Raw genomic sequence first — 16,842 nt, 5'->3', positions numbered from 1 at the left:
GACCACTTATTTCAATTTACAAAGGCCTCCTTTTCCAAAGTGCGGCACGCTCACCAGTGCAGTTAAGTCAATGGGAACTGCGGGTGTTCAGCACCTCTGGGCACCAGGTTTTAAGTATTCTGGTTTGGAATCTGGATGGAAGCCCAGTGCATTTTATCATCCATTCCATCCCCCCAAACCGCTGAGGTGTATCAAACAAAGGATTAAAAAATAATTCAAACACACCAACTGTAACAGTTCAAACATTTTACTAAATCAATTCACACAAATTCCAAATTGCAAATATAATTAAGGACAACAGAGGTTTTTTTGTTTTGTTTTTCCCCCAGATTCATCATTAAGACAAACAAACAAATTAGTTTTGTAGCATGTGTTCTTTTTTTTAAAAAATGAAAGGAACGCCACGCGATGTATTGATAAAGCACCACAACACAGTTACAAAATAGGGTCTGCCGGTTTCTTCCACAAGTAAAAGACTACAGACTGCTAACAACTTTCTGCATCAATCAATACTTCATTAAAATAAAATTATAAAATCTCCTAGATTACACTAAAAATCAGACGATGCCTGGAATACAGTGCATTAACAGCAGTAATGCCAACTATCATCAGTGCCAACAGAAAAACAGTTTAGAAAGTAAAAAACCACCCAAAGAAAACCAACAAAACAAAAAAAACTTTATTCCCCTATATGAGCGAAATTTAAAATAAGGGGAGCTCTGCCTCACAATGAGTTAAGGACTGGGGATGGGCAGGGGGAGAGAATAGGTCGGAGGGCTGGTATTGTAGCTTTCTAGGCTTAGTTGGCATCTAGCTTGGCCATTTCCTGCACATAAATCCCTATACTCTCACTGTCAAAGAGCACAAAGTACACTGTCTTGATTGAAGAGGACATTGTCGACACAAAGTAGCTGGAGATGGCTTTCAGGATCAGCTGGGCAGCAGTTTGCTTCGGGAAGCCATTTCTAGGGGAAAGAAAAAAGAAAAGAAAAGGAGACTTGCACAGAAAGCTTTCAATAGACTAGCCTTGCAACTTGCAAACAATATCTAGGAAGTCTCTTTTATGTAGTGTAGTAATTAAAACTCCAAAGTAACAGTGTGTGAGTTCCAAATGGAATTTAGGTTTTAACACTTTTTTAGCTATTTAGACATAGAGCTCAAATGCACCAGTAATTAAAAAACATTTGTGGAGGAAAATACTCCTAAAACAATAATCCTTTGAACTTTCATCCAAAGATCTTGAATCTCTCTACACCCTAATCCTTAATGAATTAAGTCTCACAAGGCCCCAGTGAAAAAGTTATTTATTATCTCCATTTAACAGATGGGTACACTAAGTCACACAGATGCCAAAGGACTTGAGCAAAGCTGTTTGTGTATAAAGATATTTGCAGGTCCAGGAACAGAACCCTGTAGTTGTGACTCCCGATCCCTTGTGAGAATTTCACAGAGCGATGTTTAAGTGGTATAAAGGATACTTAAAATACTTTTTGCCTGCCAACTGGGAGGCCTAATGAGGCCTCTCTGAAATTCAGAGTTAAAGCCATGTAAGTTACATAGTGGGAGAAGGGCATAAATGTGAGAGACTTGCTCACCTAAATTAAACATTACCTCGTACCTCGTCTCCTAAATTTTATAATTACTGTAGTAGGAGGGCTGAAGATGCCCAGGTTTCAGAAAACAGCAGCAAAACCATTCTCTACTTGGGTCACCCTCTGATAGGCAAAAGGGGCTTGGCTGGCTGCAGCCAAGGTAATTTGAACCTTCTGCATCAAGTTTGTTGAATTTGGTCCACAGTCTCCTAATGTAAACACAGTTGTGCATAGTAATTATGCAGCAGCTGGATTAATCAGATGAGACAGGTGACAGAAGAAATGAAGAAGTAAAGAAAGGAGCTGAATGGGATGGAGGAAGTATTTTTAAAGATTTACACGACACAGGAAACTGTAAATATTATACTGACCCACCACAGGTGTTCAATACTTTTACACTAGAATTTTCCTACAGATTTCAAACAAATGTTTTGCCCCACTCCAGGTCACGTCCTCTTCCATATATCTGGATTCCAGCTCAACCCAATCTATTTTATGAAAGCCATTTGGCTCTGTAAAAATCTTGTAAAATCTTCTGTCTCAAAAAAAAAAAAAATGCAACCACCTAGTTACATTGCAGCAGTCAGATAACAGATCTGAATGTTGGCTGTGCTGACAATATGTGACAAGTCTTTTGCACATCTTGTTATTGGGAAATATACACAAAAAGCCACTCACATTTTAAGCTCCACTGGAAACAGTTGACCCAACCCAGAAGAATATCTCTTTGACCTTCTGGGCTCTACAGATTTGGAAGGCTACATAGGCTGGCTACACAACAGGTCAACGCACGTTGCAGAAACACTGATCTGTTGCAAAGAGCCAACTCCCCACCATACCTTCGAGCTGGGGTACAGCTTTGGAGGAATGAGAGCTTGCAAAAAGAACTCTCCACCTCCTATCTCAGCATCTTTTTACCCTTCTCCACTGGAACCAGAGAGACTGAAGGAGTTTCCTATAGCTGTAAAGCCAAAGAAACCCTATTCATGGCCACAAAAGGGGGAGGCAGAACAGATTATGGCAGGCCATGGGCCTCGGTGATTATGGGGGTAATCTGTCCTATCCCAATCACTGGAGAGGTGTGGGTGGGCCCACAACACTGCTGGAGGGAGCATGGGCCTTTGATCACAAAAGTTAGGGTTTCCCTCATTCTGACAGTTTGGTTTCAGAGAAACATCTGGGCCTCCTCTCATTCCTGTCAGCCCCACAGCTGCCACTGTGAAGTTATTGCCACTTCTGGGAAAAGCGTCTACAGGTGCATTACTACCTTTCCTGACAGGCAGATTAAAGATTGAGGCACTTTGGTCGTTATAAGGCCCTCATTTACTGTGGTTGCTAAGAGAGGACAGATGGATTGTGGGGAGGCAGGGTATGTAGTGGAGAGGCCACTGGACCGAGAATCAGGGGTGGTTCTGCCACTGACCCGCAGGGTGCCCACTGGGCAAGTCACCTCACCTCTCTGTACCCACTTCTCTTCCCCGCCTTTAACCATCGCGGTCTATTTAGACAAGGGTTTGTCTCTTGCTCTGCGTCTGCATAGTGCTTAGCACATCAGAGCTTTGGGACATGGATACTGGCCTCTAAGCGGTACTGGAATAAAAATAAGAATGCACAATGTGGAACGTGAGTGACTAGTAGCCACAGAGGCTGCTTTCTGTTGTACAAGAGATGCATTATAGGGAACAACAGTACTTGGTACATGGAAAAAAGACAGTGGGCAATTTTGAAAATTTTAGCCGTTGACTTTCAATGATTTAGGTTTTTAAATTGCTTTTGCCTTTTGGAAAATATTAGGAAAGGGTCAAAAACCCGTACCATTAAAAATTTTGCCATTAGCTTTAATGAGAATAGGATCAGGCCCTAAGGAAACAAGGTTGTTTTTTCTTCCCAAGAAAGTTTTACGTAGTAAAGGAAAGTTTTTATTTTTTTTAAAGCCACTCTTGCATTTAAGCAAAGAGAATGCTTACATCATAGTTAGGCTTGGCAGAATTAGATTTTGATTTTTTTTTATAATTTCAATTGATGATATCCATGTTTATTTTTAGGCATTTTTTTCCAATTATTATGGATTCAAATGTTCACAGTTGCAGGAAATGATGGGGGACGATGGTCAGACAATAATTATTTAATGATGGTAGATGTTGAAATTCAAACAGTTTAAGTTTTATAACTTCACACACAAATTGTCAACATCATGTGTCAAAATAAACAAAGTAACTAGCCTTCAATCAAACTCTAATAAGTTTTCAAGCAGCATTTTTCTTATTCCGCCTATCTATAAATTTCAATTACCATCAATGGAAATGTTTTTTGTCAGCTTGTGTGTCTAGGGTGAAATCGAAGGTTACCGATATTTACCGATAAAAAAACTAATCCTTCCTAGCCTTATCGTAGTATTGGAGTTATTGAGATACTCACCTACTAGTAATACAGAGGAATACTACTTCTTACTTACAAACTGCACAACAGTGTTGGGAATTAGTTAGTGTTTGTCCAGCACTTTGAAGATATAGGGCCAAATTCACTCCTGGCATTAACAGGTGCTACCTCTCTTAGCATTGGATTATACCTGCATTGAATCTGGCCAATAATACTGTTTTATTCTTCCTCTTATTATATGCTGGAAGAAGCAGCAGCAAAGCCAGAAGGCAGTTGCCTGTGCCACGTACTACATATTACACAGAATACCTTATAATAAAACATATTCTAACCGACACTGTGTGGTTGTGCTGTACATAATGGGATATTGGACAAGCTGCCTGTAGTAAGCCTAGAATATTTCAGACCTGACGACATGAAATTGCCCATGCTGTTCCCCTCTTATCAGAACAGGTTTCCTCAAGCTAGTTTAGCTGTCCTAGTGAGGCGCATCCCTATATAGGAACAACCCAATGGTGGTGCACAAGCTGTCATAGGAGCTCTTATACAACTTACCCTCCTGGATGCTGGCTTCACAAAAAAAAAAAAAAAAAAAAAAAAAGGCATCCGGCCAGTATGCCCCTGTACTCCATCACTCCCCAGCTCTCTCTCTGGTCCCTTGTGGATGTTTCAGACTGATATAAATTAGAGAGGACTTCAGTCTGTTTCTATTACAGGGGTACAGTAGGGGGACTTATGCAGACTAGCGCCAGGAGCAAAGGAGTGTGATAGAGTGTACAATTTTTGGCATGCCCCCGGGATCCTGCTGCACCCCACCCCAATGGTGTCCCAATCAGATGCCAAAAGAGAACACAGGCAGAGCTCTGGGGGCTTAATTCCCAGGATTAAGAGGGCTCCAGGATTAGATTGTAAACTTTATTTAGATTCAAACTCTTGGGGGCAGGTACTGTTGTTTTGTTTGGTGTTTGTGTGGTACGTAGCATGGGTCCGGGTCCGTGACTGGAGCTTGTAAGTGCTGTGGTAATACAAATAAATAATAACAACCAGGGAGGCATTCATGTCTGCAAGCTGACTAGATGCAAGGGAGTTTATTTAGGGTCAACACGTTAGAAAGAGCAAAGAGAGACCTGGGGAGTGAGGTGCTGACCAGAGACCACCTTAGGGGCTTTCAGGGAAAACAGGAATTACTTGTATAGCTTTGCACTATTTGTATTTTGAGATTAATTCTTGTAAACCTGCAGTTTGCGATTTTTGCCAAACTGGTGTCAAGACAGATTTAAAGTCAGAGGCCCTGGAATAAAACCCCATTCAGAGGGGGTGACTTTGTATTCACACTGAACCTCTAGTGAACTTCTCTCCCTCATGGTTCTCCCCAGGGCCATGCTACAGTGAGCTTTAAGCCCCTTTGCACAGCACCCCCTGACTTGTGCTCTCTGGAGGCTGGCTGTAGCTGAGCATCTGACTGCTACAAGCAAGCCATTTTATTTCCCCCCTGAAGTACAAAATGATTTATTGTAACTGCCCACACATAATCCCATTCCTCAGCCATAAAAGAGAATGAAGCTGTTTACGTGGGTTTATTGGGTGATGTCTGTTTGGCAGATGTCTGTACCAGAACAGCTGTGTGCATGTGCGGCCTTTGGCGTCTGTTGTCCTTAAAAGCTTTATTTATTTAAAAAAAAGCAAAAACCTTTTACTTTACAAAACAACAGTAGAGACAGAACGAATATATTCTCCTTCATAGAAATTAATTACATTCCCCTTCCCCACTTTAATTAAAGAAAACAGCTAAGTATTTCTCTCTCTCGTGTTCTAAAGGTTGCAATCCCCAACGTTCTCATTGGCTTCAGTGAGAATTACATGCGTATACCAAGAGAATATACCCCAAAATCTTGTCCGTCAGTCAGACAGGCTCACAACTGAATATGAATGAAATGATTATTTGGGATTTCATTCTATTCAACAGCAATACACTCCTTGTAACAACGGCTTCTGTAAGTCATCCAGTTGAGAAAAAAAATATACTTAAGAACCTAAGAATGGCCCTACTGGGTCAGACCAAGGGTCCATCTAGCCCGGTGTCCCGTCTTCTGACAGTGGCCAATGCCAGGTGCCCCAGAGAGAATGAACAGAAGAGGTAATCATCAAGTGATCCATCCCGTCACTCATTTCCAGCTTCTGGCAAACAGAGGCTAGGGACACCATTCCTGCCCATCCTGGCTAATAGCCATTGATGGACCTATCCTCCATTAATTTATCTAGTTCTTTTTTTTTAACCCTGTTATGGTCTTGGCCTTCACAACATCCTCTGGCAAGGAGTTCCACAGGTTAACTGTGCACTGTGTGAAGAAATACTTCCTTTTGTTTGTTTTAAATCTATTGCATATTTGGTGACCCAAATGTTCTGTTTTGTAAGGATTGCCATGTCAAGGAGTACACTTTGCATAAACCTTGTTCTCCACAAAGTCTCCTTGAAGCTGCATAATCTTACATCCTCTTAAAGTGACATATGCCAACAGTCTTTCTGTATGACCTATTAACTTGTATTTTTAAACCTGGTATGATGTGTGCGCCTTCTGTTTCAATAAAAATGACAAGGATAATTTACATTTTATAGTGCAAATTATCTCAAAGGATCCAACATTGCTTTATACTGTATGAAGGATATACAGGAATCAATTCCCCACTGAAATAGAGCCCCTTCAAGAGGGGCGGCGGGGGGATAAGGGGGAGTGTCCCAGAGCCTGGGCTCCAGCCCAAGCCCAAAAATCTACAATGAAATTTTATAGCCCCACATCCTGAGCCCAGGAGCCTGAATCAGCTGGCCTGGGCAGGCCTCGGGTGTTTCACTGCCATGTAGACATACCCTAGGTGTTTGAACCGCGATACTTAGACTAACGCTAAGCCATGTCTCGTTGCTATCATACGACATATGGTGGGGGCAGGTGGGGCTAACTACACACTAAATCTTGGTAAAATAGATTCCTTTTCTTCATGTTTATTTTTCAAGTTTTTGCTAGATTATTAAAATGTGTTAATTTTAAATATTTTAATGCACTCAAAAATACATTTTATTCACTTTAACATATTTGTGTACTTTATGATTCTGCAGGGATTACTGTTAAACCTGCTCAAGCCTGAACTATGATTCACAAGAGTATTTCAATTGTGATTTACTGGTTGAATGAGTCTACAAGCCAGGGGCAATTTCATTAAAGAGATCTGAATTGAGTGGGTGAACAAGAATAAATCAATATTGCAGCAATGGGAGTTATGCCCAAGGACTGGAGGATGTGGGGTTGCATTAGAAAATCTGATCCACACCAAGTTAGGTAATAGGTTTGCATGACAACCTTACCTGCCACTGCCAATTGAAGGAAACGCAATTGACTTCAGTTTCTTTTCATCTGCCAGAGCCAAGCAGTTCTTAACTGTCTTTTCCAGCAGCTCCTCACATTTGTCTGAACCCCAACCTGGGCTATTGCAGTGGATCACAAATTTAGCAGGCAGTCCATGGCCTGCACTGACAACAGCTAGTAAGAAACAGAAAGTGAAATTTAATTGCTTTCATCTTGTCAGGATTAAAAAGTACACATGTGGAAGTGTAATTAAAACAGTAAACAGCTTACAGGCACTGCTGTAATCCCCGCGGATCCTTTATCATACAAATCAAATAGCCTGAAGAGATAACATGATTACATAGACTGTTTTACATTTGCTACTACGTTTTGTTGCAGTAATTTGTAAGTTACAACTATAATAGACCTCAATGACTAGAGAGCAAAATCTATCACTGGCGATTTAGAGGACACATAAAGTTGAAGTGGGCACTTTATTGCAACTTTCTTCTTATTTTATCAGATAATATGTTACAAAGTTGGGTTGTCTGTTGGAGTATAAAACTGTTACAGGACCGCTGTTTTATTGTAATGGTACTGTCAAGTTACCGTACGTGCCAGAATGTTGTTCCAGTCTCAGATTAACTACCTCTGTGATCTTTAGAGGTTGGTGTTAATATACAATTTGTTGAGCCAGCTTTTGATTAGACTGCAGCCCAAATGTCATCAAATGCAAAGATTATGATGTATCTATAAATCGACAGGAAAAGCTACAGTAATTATGCAACTGTTTTCTTTTATTCACTGCCAATGCGGCAGTCTGTTTCTGATTTAGTATGAGTCTATTTTGTCTAATTTCAACAGACAGTTTTGGATTGATGTTACCTTAAAACTTCTCTGTCGCATGCATAACCTCACCCTTGATGACTGATACGATGCAGTTTTCTAGTTTACCACTTTCATTATTTAATGAGACAACTGTCCAGTATGGATTTATGAATTTACAGCATTTGATTTATACATCAGAAGACATCTTGTGTGCGCGCCAGGGAACGGAAGAGGGCATTTTATATGCTAATTATATCTTGGCACCCCAGCCCTGGCACAGATGTGCAAGGGACACAAGGACACCCCACAAATGGACTAGTGACAATCAGTCTCCAGGCTCGGGGAGTGGAGAGACAGTTCCTGTGACTTGGGAGCACAAATCTCCCAAGAGGACAGGGCAGGAAGCAAGGCTACAGCCTCACCACCTCTCACCTTCCTCTGGTTGGGTGCAGAGAAGGGAGCCAACTACGTGCATACCAGGGAGCTTAGGGCCAGATTGCGTCTCTATTCTGCGACGCAGTTCAGTGGTGGAAAATACAGGAATTTTATTTTACTTACTTTGGTTCATTTAAAAAATGCCTATTCATAGGCTCAAGTACAAAGTTAGTCACACAATACAAACTTGAATAGCAGTTCACAGTCAGACAGACATCTAACTGCATCTGGGGCTGAAGCTATCTGTGCCCACAAAATTGTGGGTATGAAATGGGAGCTTGCTTCTAACAATCAGACCTGCAAATGTTCTTATTGGCAAGAAATTCTCTATTCCACGCTGGTATGTTTTTGGAGCACTTTGTTATTACAATATGGTGGCAATAACTCCTGGAGCCTTGTTATCACATATGGATATTATCCTGTAGGTGCTGCAAAAAAGAGAAAATAGACCTTGGCATGTGGAATTCTGACTGCAGCGGGGTAAATTCTAAGAGGCAATGGAAGCACAAGCATTTGTGCACTTTGGGGCCTGCAGATCCTCAACATACTGAATAACTTCAGTGCGAGGCAATTTTGGCATAATTAGCTCTAAAACGTTGGCAGATTCAGAATACATCATAAATCCAAGAAAAATCTAATAAAGCCAGTTGACACATCCCTAGTCAGTGGAATTTTATGTATCGTGTGACTCTGATGTGACCACTTCAGTGCCTCTCTTCACTTGTAATACCTTCATACTGCAAGAGGAAAATACTGTGCTGACATGCCTGACTAGTTTTACTGTCTCTGAAATGGAGAGAGCTTTCTGATGGAACTATGGGGACTCTGGAGGACAACTGTTAATTATCCAAAGCAATTTTCACTTATTTCAAATTAAAGTGCTTTGAAAGAGGAAGTATTTTACAGTTTTCTATAAAACATACAAAGTCTGTGTGCAGAATTCTGCTATGGTTACAGCTATACTCCAGGAAGATAATCATCGTTAAGTCTCCACTATGGAACAGGAATCCCCAGAGATAGGGGAAATGTCCAGGGGATGCTGGTGGCATGACTGGAACCCACTTTTCTCCGGTGGTCACAAGCTGGAGGTGGCAGTTTTTGCTGGCCTCACAGAGCCCAGGATTGGGGAAGTGGATTTGTGGCTGAGAGCTACTTTTCCCTGCAGTCTCAGATACTATGCTGAGCACAGTGTGCCTGGGTTTGTGGGTCTGGTTTATACAGTCATAAGAAATACTGTAGAGTACTGTAGTCAATCAAGAATATGGGAACAGCTCACTCTAATTTTCATGGAACAAGAACCATTAGTAACAAAGTAAGCATTATGTTTTAATGTACATCTCCATTTTCAAGTTTGGACAAATGAGGACAGTGCACTGAGTGTGACATGATAAAAACTGAGCAACTTGAAAGAAAAAAAGTGAAGATAAACAGCAGACATAAACAGTCATCAATTTTCCTGTCATATCCCCAAGTCATAAATTCTGTCCTAGTTGTAGTCAGTATTCATTTAGTAAACTGCATGCACTGTATTTATTTTTACAGTGTAAACACAGATGGCAGAATCAGAATTCTTTATTCACAACATATATCAACAATTTTACAGATGGCCTAATAGTATGTTTTGCAATTCATCAAACTTTATTGCCCATATGTGAGATTTACTCATATTGCTAAGTTCTTGATAACTGGGCATCAAAAATTCATAAACTGTTTGAAAGAATCACATTTATACAGATGACTTAGGTCCCGATTCAACAACGCCCGTAAGCAGATGCTTAACTTTAAGCATGTGCTCAAGTTTCATTAAGGTCAATGGGATGTAAGTATGTGCTTTGCTGAATAAGGATGGAATTGAAAATGTGTTTAAAGTTAAGCATGTGCTTCTCACATGCTTAAGTGCTTTGCTGTATTGAGGCACTAAAGAGCCTTTTAAGTACATAGATACACATGTATACAGGCATACGCTATCAATCACACGCATCAATATATGTTTGTAAATAATTAATTTTGAGTTTTTGATATCACTACCACACCACTTGACCATCGCTTTAGGGTGGATTCTGTGTTGGATTTTTTTTACCTCTGAACACTAAAATACTTAAACTATGTTGATGTGTGTGGGGGGGGGGGGTGTGAGAAAACCTGGATTTGTGTTGGAAATCGCCCACCTTGATTATCATACACATTGTAAGGAGAGTGGTCACTTTAGATAAGCTATTACCAGCAGGAGAGTGGGGTGGGAGGAGGTATTTTTTCATGCTTTATGTGTATATAATAAGATCTTCTACACTTTCCACAGTATGCATCCGATGAAGTGAGCTGTAGCTCATGAAAGCTTATGCTCAAATAAATTGGTTAGTCTCTAAGGTGCCACAAGTACTCCTTTTCTTTTTGCGAATACAGACTAACACGGCTGTTACTCTGAAACATGCAAGAAGAGAGACACCCATGCAAGTGTTATGTTCAAATGCGTCTGTTTGTGACCGACTTATACACAATATAGAATAAAACCAAACTGAAAGTCAACTAGAAATCACAATGCATGCAGACATTCTATTCATCCATTTTCAGAGATTTAAGCCTCACCTCCTGCTACGTCCAATGGCCCATTCTTTTTGCGAAGCTCAATGACGGCCTCCACAAATTCTTTGCCACCTTTCTTCTCCAAAGTGCTCCCTGAACAAAGACATATTTTAGTTTATCCGTCTGTTCCTGAGTTACTAAAGCAGACATGTGATTCATTGTTTTAGGTGGTCACATAGCCTAGATTTTTCTGCCCAAACATCTTTTTTGGGGACTGCAAAGTAAGATCTAAACCTTTTGGGACTTTGGAGTTAACTAGTCATTTAAGAATAAATCCCACCAGGACCTCACATTTGTATCCTCTCTCTAACACTCATATTCTGATTTCAATCTCAACATGTGTGGTGACATTCCTAGTTGCCTCCATACCACATAGTTCCTGGTACCGTGCTGTGCTTCATGGGCTACTTCAATGGTGACTGATGGTTCATAATTCTTCCCCTAGGATTCAGTTCCCCTTTCTCTTATAAATTGTTTTAAAGAGCAATTTGCCACAATAAGAACTTGAAACTCACCTGATCTTGATCCCTGACCCCAACAGGTGGCACCAGGAATGAAACAGTCTCGTGAGTGCAGCGGGCTGCTTTAGTTGGCAACTGCCCAGCTTGTTGAGCCACCTTTAACCAAGAGGAAGAGCCTCAGAAATAAGGAGAATCTCTAAGGAACATACTCCTCCAACGAACTTCTCTAACTACTGCTAAGGAGCTGGACACTGTCGCTCTGGGAGGAAGAGAGCTGTGCAGTGTTTCAGGGCAACAAAAGGTGCAGTCTACAAAGGCAGTCCAACATGAAATGGTTTAGATCTTATTTTGCAGCTCTAGTTTCATATATTAATATAAAAATAGCCGAAGAAAACATTTCCCTAACTACTCAAGCATCCCAAATCATTTAGCACTGTGCACATTTATTATAAGATAGGCAAAGTAAGAAGTGGTATCAAAGTTTCTGATTTGTGACATTACTTTGAAAACTGATTTAAAAAAAATAAATCAGAATTAGAAACTGTAAATAGATTTACACATTTATTTGGTGAAGCCCATTCATTTTACTGATTAGGAGGGGAAAACTGCATTTTCTGATGGAAATGCACATATTGTATGCTCAGTGAAGCAGAGACCCTCCTACGAGCTACATTTTGCTAACAGGGCTACAATTCTAAGAGCTAACAGCACTGCAGCAGACTGCTTTTCTTTGACATCATTAGATGTCTTCCAAAATTAATATTAAAAGTTTGTTAAATAACTGTTGTCTACTGACTTTTTGACTTTGACTCTGCTTTTGTTAAATACAGCTTATTCTATTGCATTTGGATGCTAATAATTTTAGAGAATATGCATCCTATGCTCTTTCGCCATAACTGACTGACACTGGGCATTTCGTCCAAGTATGGACTGCAAGCTCAGACCCTGTAGTTCAGGGTTTCAACTGTTCACAGTAAACATCTCAACTTTACATCTAAATATCTTGGTCTAGGGTCATTTTCACAAATGAGTGCAACTTTCCTGATTACCTCTATGATATCTCAGAAGTTACCTGCACATCCATTACATATGTTCCAAATGGCACATTTTTATAGCTATAGTTGTAGAATCAGGACGACTCCTGAATCAGAGCCAACTGGGGATAAAGGGGAGTTGCACCACCTGAGTAGAGGTGCTTGAGAGCAATATGCCTTTGAAAAACATATCTTGATAGGGCTGGAAGGATGGAGGGGGTGCCATTTGCTATTTAACAGGCCTAGCTAGCACCGCCTCCTGTGCAGCCACTCCAGAGTGTAAAGGGATGGGGGAAAATGGGCTTTCACTCCACCCAGAAATACCCCATTTGGGGCTGTTGGTGAATTTGGCCAGAACTGGGGAACACACTGTGCATGGACCATGTACCCTCTAGCACAACCACAGAGAATCTAAAGACAGAAAAGGGATATTAGGTCACTGAGTGACAGCACTCTGCCATTATAGCATTGTTGTACATGTAATGGTATTTTGTCTGGATCAAGTTTTAATTGTGTCAAGAGATGGGGCTTCCTCCCCTTCTGATGTGGATTCATTTACTGTGAAAACAAAATCTATAAAAACAATTTCTTTAAAATTATGATTTCACTTTTCATGTAACAATCCAAATACTTATCTCCTTGCAGATGTGGTGAAAACAAAAAGTATTTCATACAGATCAAGACTAATTTCTGCATTTATTCCTAAATTAAATTTAGCCTTTTTAATTGATAGTGAAGTTTTAATTTTGCATTATACTTCACTACCTTCTTGTGCAATTATGAGCTGTGTCTAGAAAAGGGCATATTGTATTCAACCATTTTCCACTAAATTAGTAAAGTTCTTGGTGAAAGTCTTGCTTCACAGCTTCAAGGTTAGTGGCTTATTTACTCACAGGCATAAATATGTGTTACTTCCATGAGAGTAAGGTCATTATCTCATGCTTTCCAAGCAGGCATGGGTATCAGTGTTGAAAAACAACCTAAGCAGAAATTTAGGCTTGTAAAATTTTCAGGATAAACCCACAGTACATTTAAATTGTTAGACGGATGGTAAAAGTTAATAATTGGAAGCTAAGCATTTGTGCATTTTTATTCTTTCTTCCAGCAGTCAGATGTAATTAGAACATAGATGAAAGCATGATCAGTGCAGTTTTCATAGAAGTTTCTTTGTCCACTAGTTTCAAAAGCATCTCTTCAAAAGGTAAGAGACGAATACATTAGCTAGCTGAATCTTATAGTCTTTAGAAACATATTATTCAAATACAAAATATTCTTGTATTTTACTTTTAAGGCTTCTGTGTAATTTCCTTTAGCCAGCGAGTCTACAGCTGCACCAGCTCAGGCTATTGCCTCTGCTACTCCAATAAGCTATGCAGAATTGGGTTTGCCTGGACATTGCTTGGAAGAGAGGTCTTTTAGGAAAACCCAAGGTGTTGCAGGAAGTGCTCATCATGTGGAGACACTCTTCCCTTCAAGCCAATAATGAAACAACATCCCCGGCATTAAGGGGCATTGTGTGGACAGTGGTGATGTGGTTAAGTTCAGTGGTAAAATGAGGCTGTGATCCCTGTTGTTAGATCCTATTATAAGGTGTGACAGGGTTGGGCCAGATGGCTACAGGAGAGTAATAGAAGGCAGATATATTAGCCCCAGCTTAAGTAGGTCCCTTTTCTCTGGGTAAGGTAACAGGGAAGGTTCCAGAACAATCAGGAACCTTCTGGAGACAATTAAGACAGACAGGCTGATTAGAACACCTACAGCCAATCAAGAAGCTGCTAGAATCAATTAAGGAAGGCTAATCAGGGCACCTGGGTTTAAAAAGGAGCTCACTTCAGTTTGTGGTGTATGTATGAGGAGCTGGGAGCAAGAGGCACTAGGAGCTGAGAGTGAGAACGTGGACTGTTGGAGGACTGAGGAGTACAAGCATTATCAGACACCAGGAGGAAGGGCCTATGGTGAGAATAAAGAAGGTGTTGGGAAAAGGCCATGGGGAAGTAGCCCAGAGACCTGTAGCTGTCGCACAGCTGTTCCAGGAGGCACTCTAGACAGCTGCATTCCACAGGCCCTGGGCTGGAACCCGGAGTGGAGGGCGGGCCCGGGTTCCCCCCAAACCTCCCAACTCCTGGTCAGACACAGGAGGACTCGACCTGGACTGTGGGTTCAGAAAAACGGCCAAGCTAAGGGCCGTTGTGAAGCTCCAAGGCGAGCAAATCCACCAATAAGCGCAAGACCCACCAAGGTAGAGGAGAAACTTTGTCACAAAGGGTAGGTTGCTACTCTTAGCAGCAACCTTAATGTTCAGAGTTCCAGTTTGGATTATTCCATTCTGCCTTAAGTTTTCCAGGCAGTTTCAGTAAGATTTAATACTCTTTTGCTCCCTCCTCTGTCTACATTTCTATTCTAAAATTTGAGAAATGCTTTAAATTGAGATACAAGGTGCTTATCAGGGAATTATGTGATTAAAAATATTGAGTTACACATGTGAATCTTAAGAATAAAAAATTAAACTGAACTCCTTGAGTCATTCTGCCTCCCATGCATTCTCTCTTTGGTGTAGCATGTCTATGCAAGTGTACATGAGAATACAAAGACAGCTCACGAAAGCCACAAATACAATGGGGCTGTATGTAAAATGTGACCAAATGACTGAACGTATGAGCTTAGAAATTCCAGATAGGCTACCCCCAAGATGTCAGATGTGAACACCTCACACTTGGTGAGCAGTGGGGAAACTGGATCTAAGTCAGAAATCTGAGGGGTCTGGCCCAACTTTATTCAAGTCCAGGTATTTACATAGCCAAAACAAACAATCCTGGTGTACCGTTTAATTGGGCACACATGAGCACTGCACCGCTGTTTCTTGCACTTTGGTTTTGGTTGTGCATTCTATAACTTTGCTTTTAGAAGTCTGATTTGACTATGCAAATCAGAGCTGTCCAATGACTTTGCACTTACTTGCTTGTTTTTAAGATCAGTCAGGACTGCTGGAAGAGAGAAAGTAATGCAGATCTGCATAGCTTGGACAAGCTTGTTGCTGCTGATTGACCATGCACACACATACAAACTCTGCAGCACTGAACTTTCCATTACCTACTTCACCACCGGTGTAGAAGTCAGAGTTTGTCGGGTGAACGACAGCATCACTGTCGATCGTGGCAATGTCAGCCTGTACAACTTGCAACTACAACAGGTAAACAAATGTATATCAACCACGTTGGACAGAGACCGAGGACAGGCTCTACATTTACACATGTACCAACGTCCATGTTTTCCTACCTTTACATCTCCAAACCTTGTGCCAAGAGAGTATTCTGAGTGGTGTGTGCAAGTATGTGTAAAGAAGGGTGTGTGGAGAAGAGGAGGAGGAATGTTGAGTATGACATGGTTAAATGAACGTTTGGATGACAAGTCAGAGCAATCACATAAGATCATTTCGAAAGTTTTAAAACCAGCTAAAAACCCCATTTCACTTTGCAGAAACCTCTAATACCAGCACCCCACAGAGCATGACACTAAAATATGGTATCTGTTTAAAAAGAAAATCTGGATCATCAAGTCAAACAAAATAATTAGTTTCTCCATTTTTTGCCACCATTGCTGTCGCTTTTAAATTTGCAATTTTCATCATGTTGTCAGCTTCTAAAAAGAAAGTAACCTTCATGTCGGGAGAAAATAGTATTGTTTCAGGCAGAGTTGTCTGGTATTTGCTTTTTAAAATAGAACTGAGTATTTTTTTTAAAAATCCACATTTTATCCATCTAATGAAGTTAGATTTCAAAAGTTTCTTATATTTTTAAAAATATGTGCATGATGTAACATTTTCCCTCTGGTAGTCCATTTATTTGTGTGGTTATTTTTTAAAAGAAGATAGTTTTTGAACAAGTGAAGTATAAATATTATATATACACACACACATATACACACACACTTGTATAATTAGATGAACACTGACTTAGACTCAGCCTTCTTGTAGCTTTGTCCTGGTAATTTACACATATACATTCATGTATAAAATGCAGTGAAAATGGAATTAAATTTACTGTTCCATTAAGGAAATCTGAAAAGTAATAAAAAAGAGCAGGTATACAACAGATATTAAAAATAGTTTTGCATGAAGTGCATCTAGATCAGTACATTTTTTTAGTAGGCATACTTCTGCTGAAGGGTAATATTTTATTTGAAACAGAGTGGA

General features: G+C 40.4%; 1 protein-coding gene across 5 annotated transcripts in view; it reads right to left on the bottom strand.

The window, feature by feature from the left end:
• Positions 1 to 231: 231 nt before the first annotated feature.
• Positions 232 to 16,842, bottom strand: part of MACROH2A1 (macroH2A.1 histone) — a 71,821-nt gene continuing 55,210 nt past the window's right edge. For 3 of the 5 annotated variants that reach the window (XM_048860392.2, XM_048860394.2, XM_048860393.2), the window contains exons 7-9: positions 11,159 to 11,248; positions 7,330 to 7,504; positions 232 to 965 (exon numbers count right to left, since the gene is read on the bottom strand). In XM_048860392.2, the coding sequence (XP_048716349.1) occupies positions 800 to 965; positions 7,330 to 7,504; positions 11,159 to 11,248 (431 nt within the window). In that variant the 3' untranslated portion in view covers positions 232 to 799. Of the gene's footprint in view, positions 966 to 7,329; positions 7,505 to 11,158; positions 11,249 to 15,740; positions 15,832 to 16,842 lie in introns of all 5 variants that reach the window. The other 2 variants (XM_048860395.2, XM_048860396.2) reach the window with 1 other exon arrangement.

This window comes from Caretta caretta, chromosome 8 (assembly GCF_965140235.1).
Source record: "Caretta caretta isolate rCarCar2 chromosome 8, rCarCar1.hap1, whole genome shotgun sequence".
In the NCBI taxonomy this organism is placed as follows: Eukaryota; Metazoa; Chordata; order Testudines; family Cheloniidae; genus Caretta; species Caretta caretta.
Note: the sequence above shows the minus strand (reverse complement) of the source record. Positions and strands in the feature narration are given on the sequence as shown.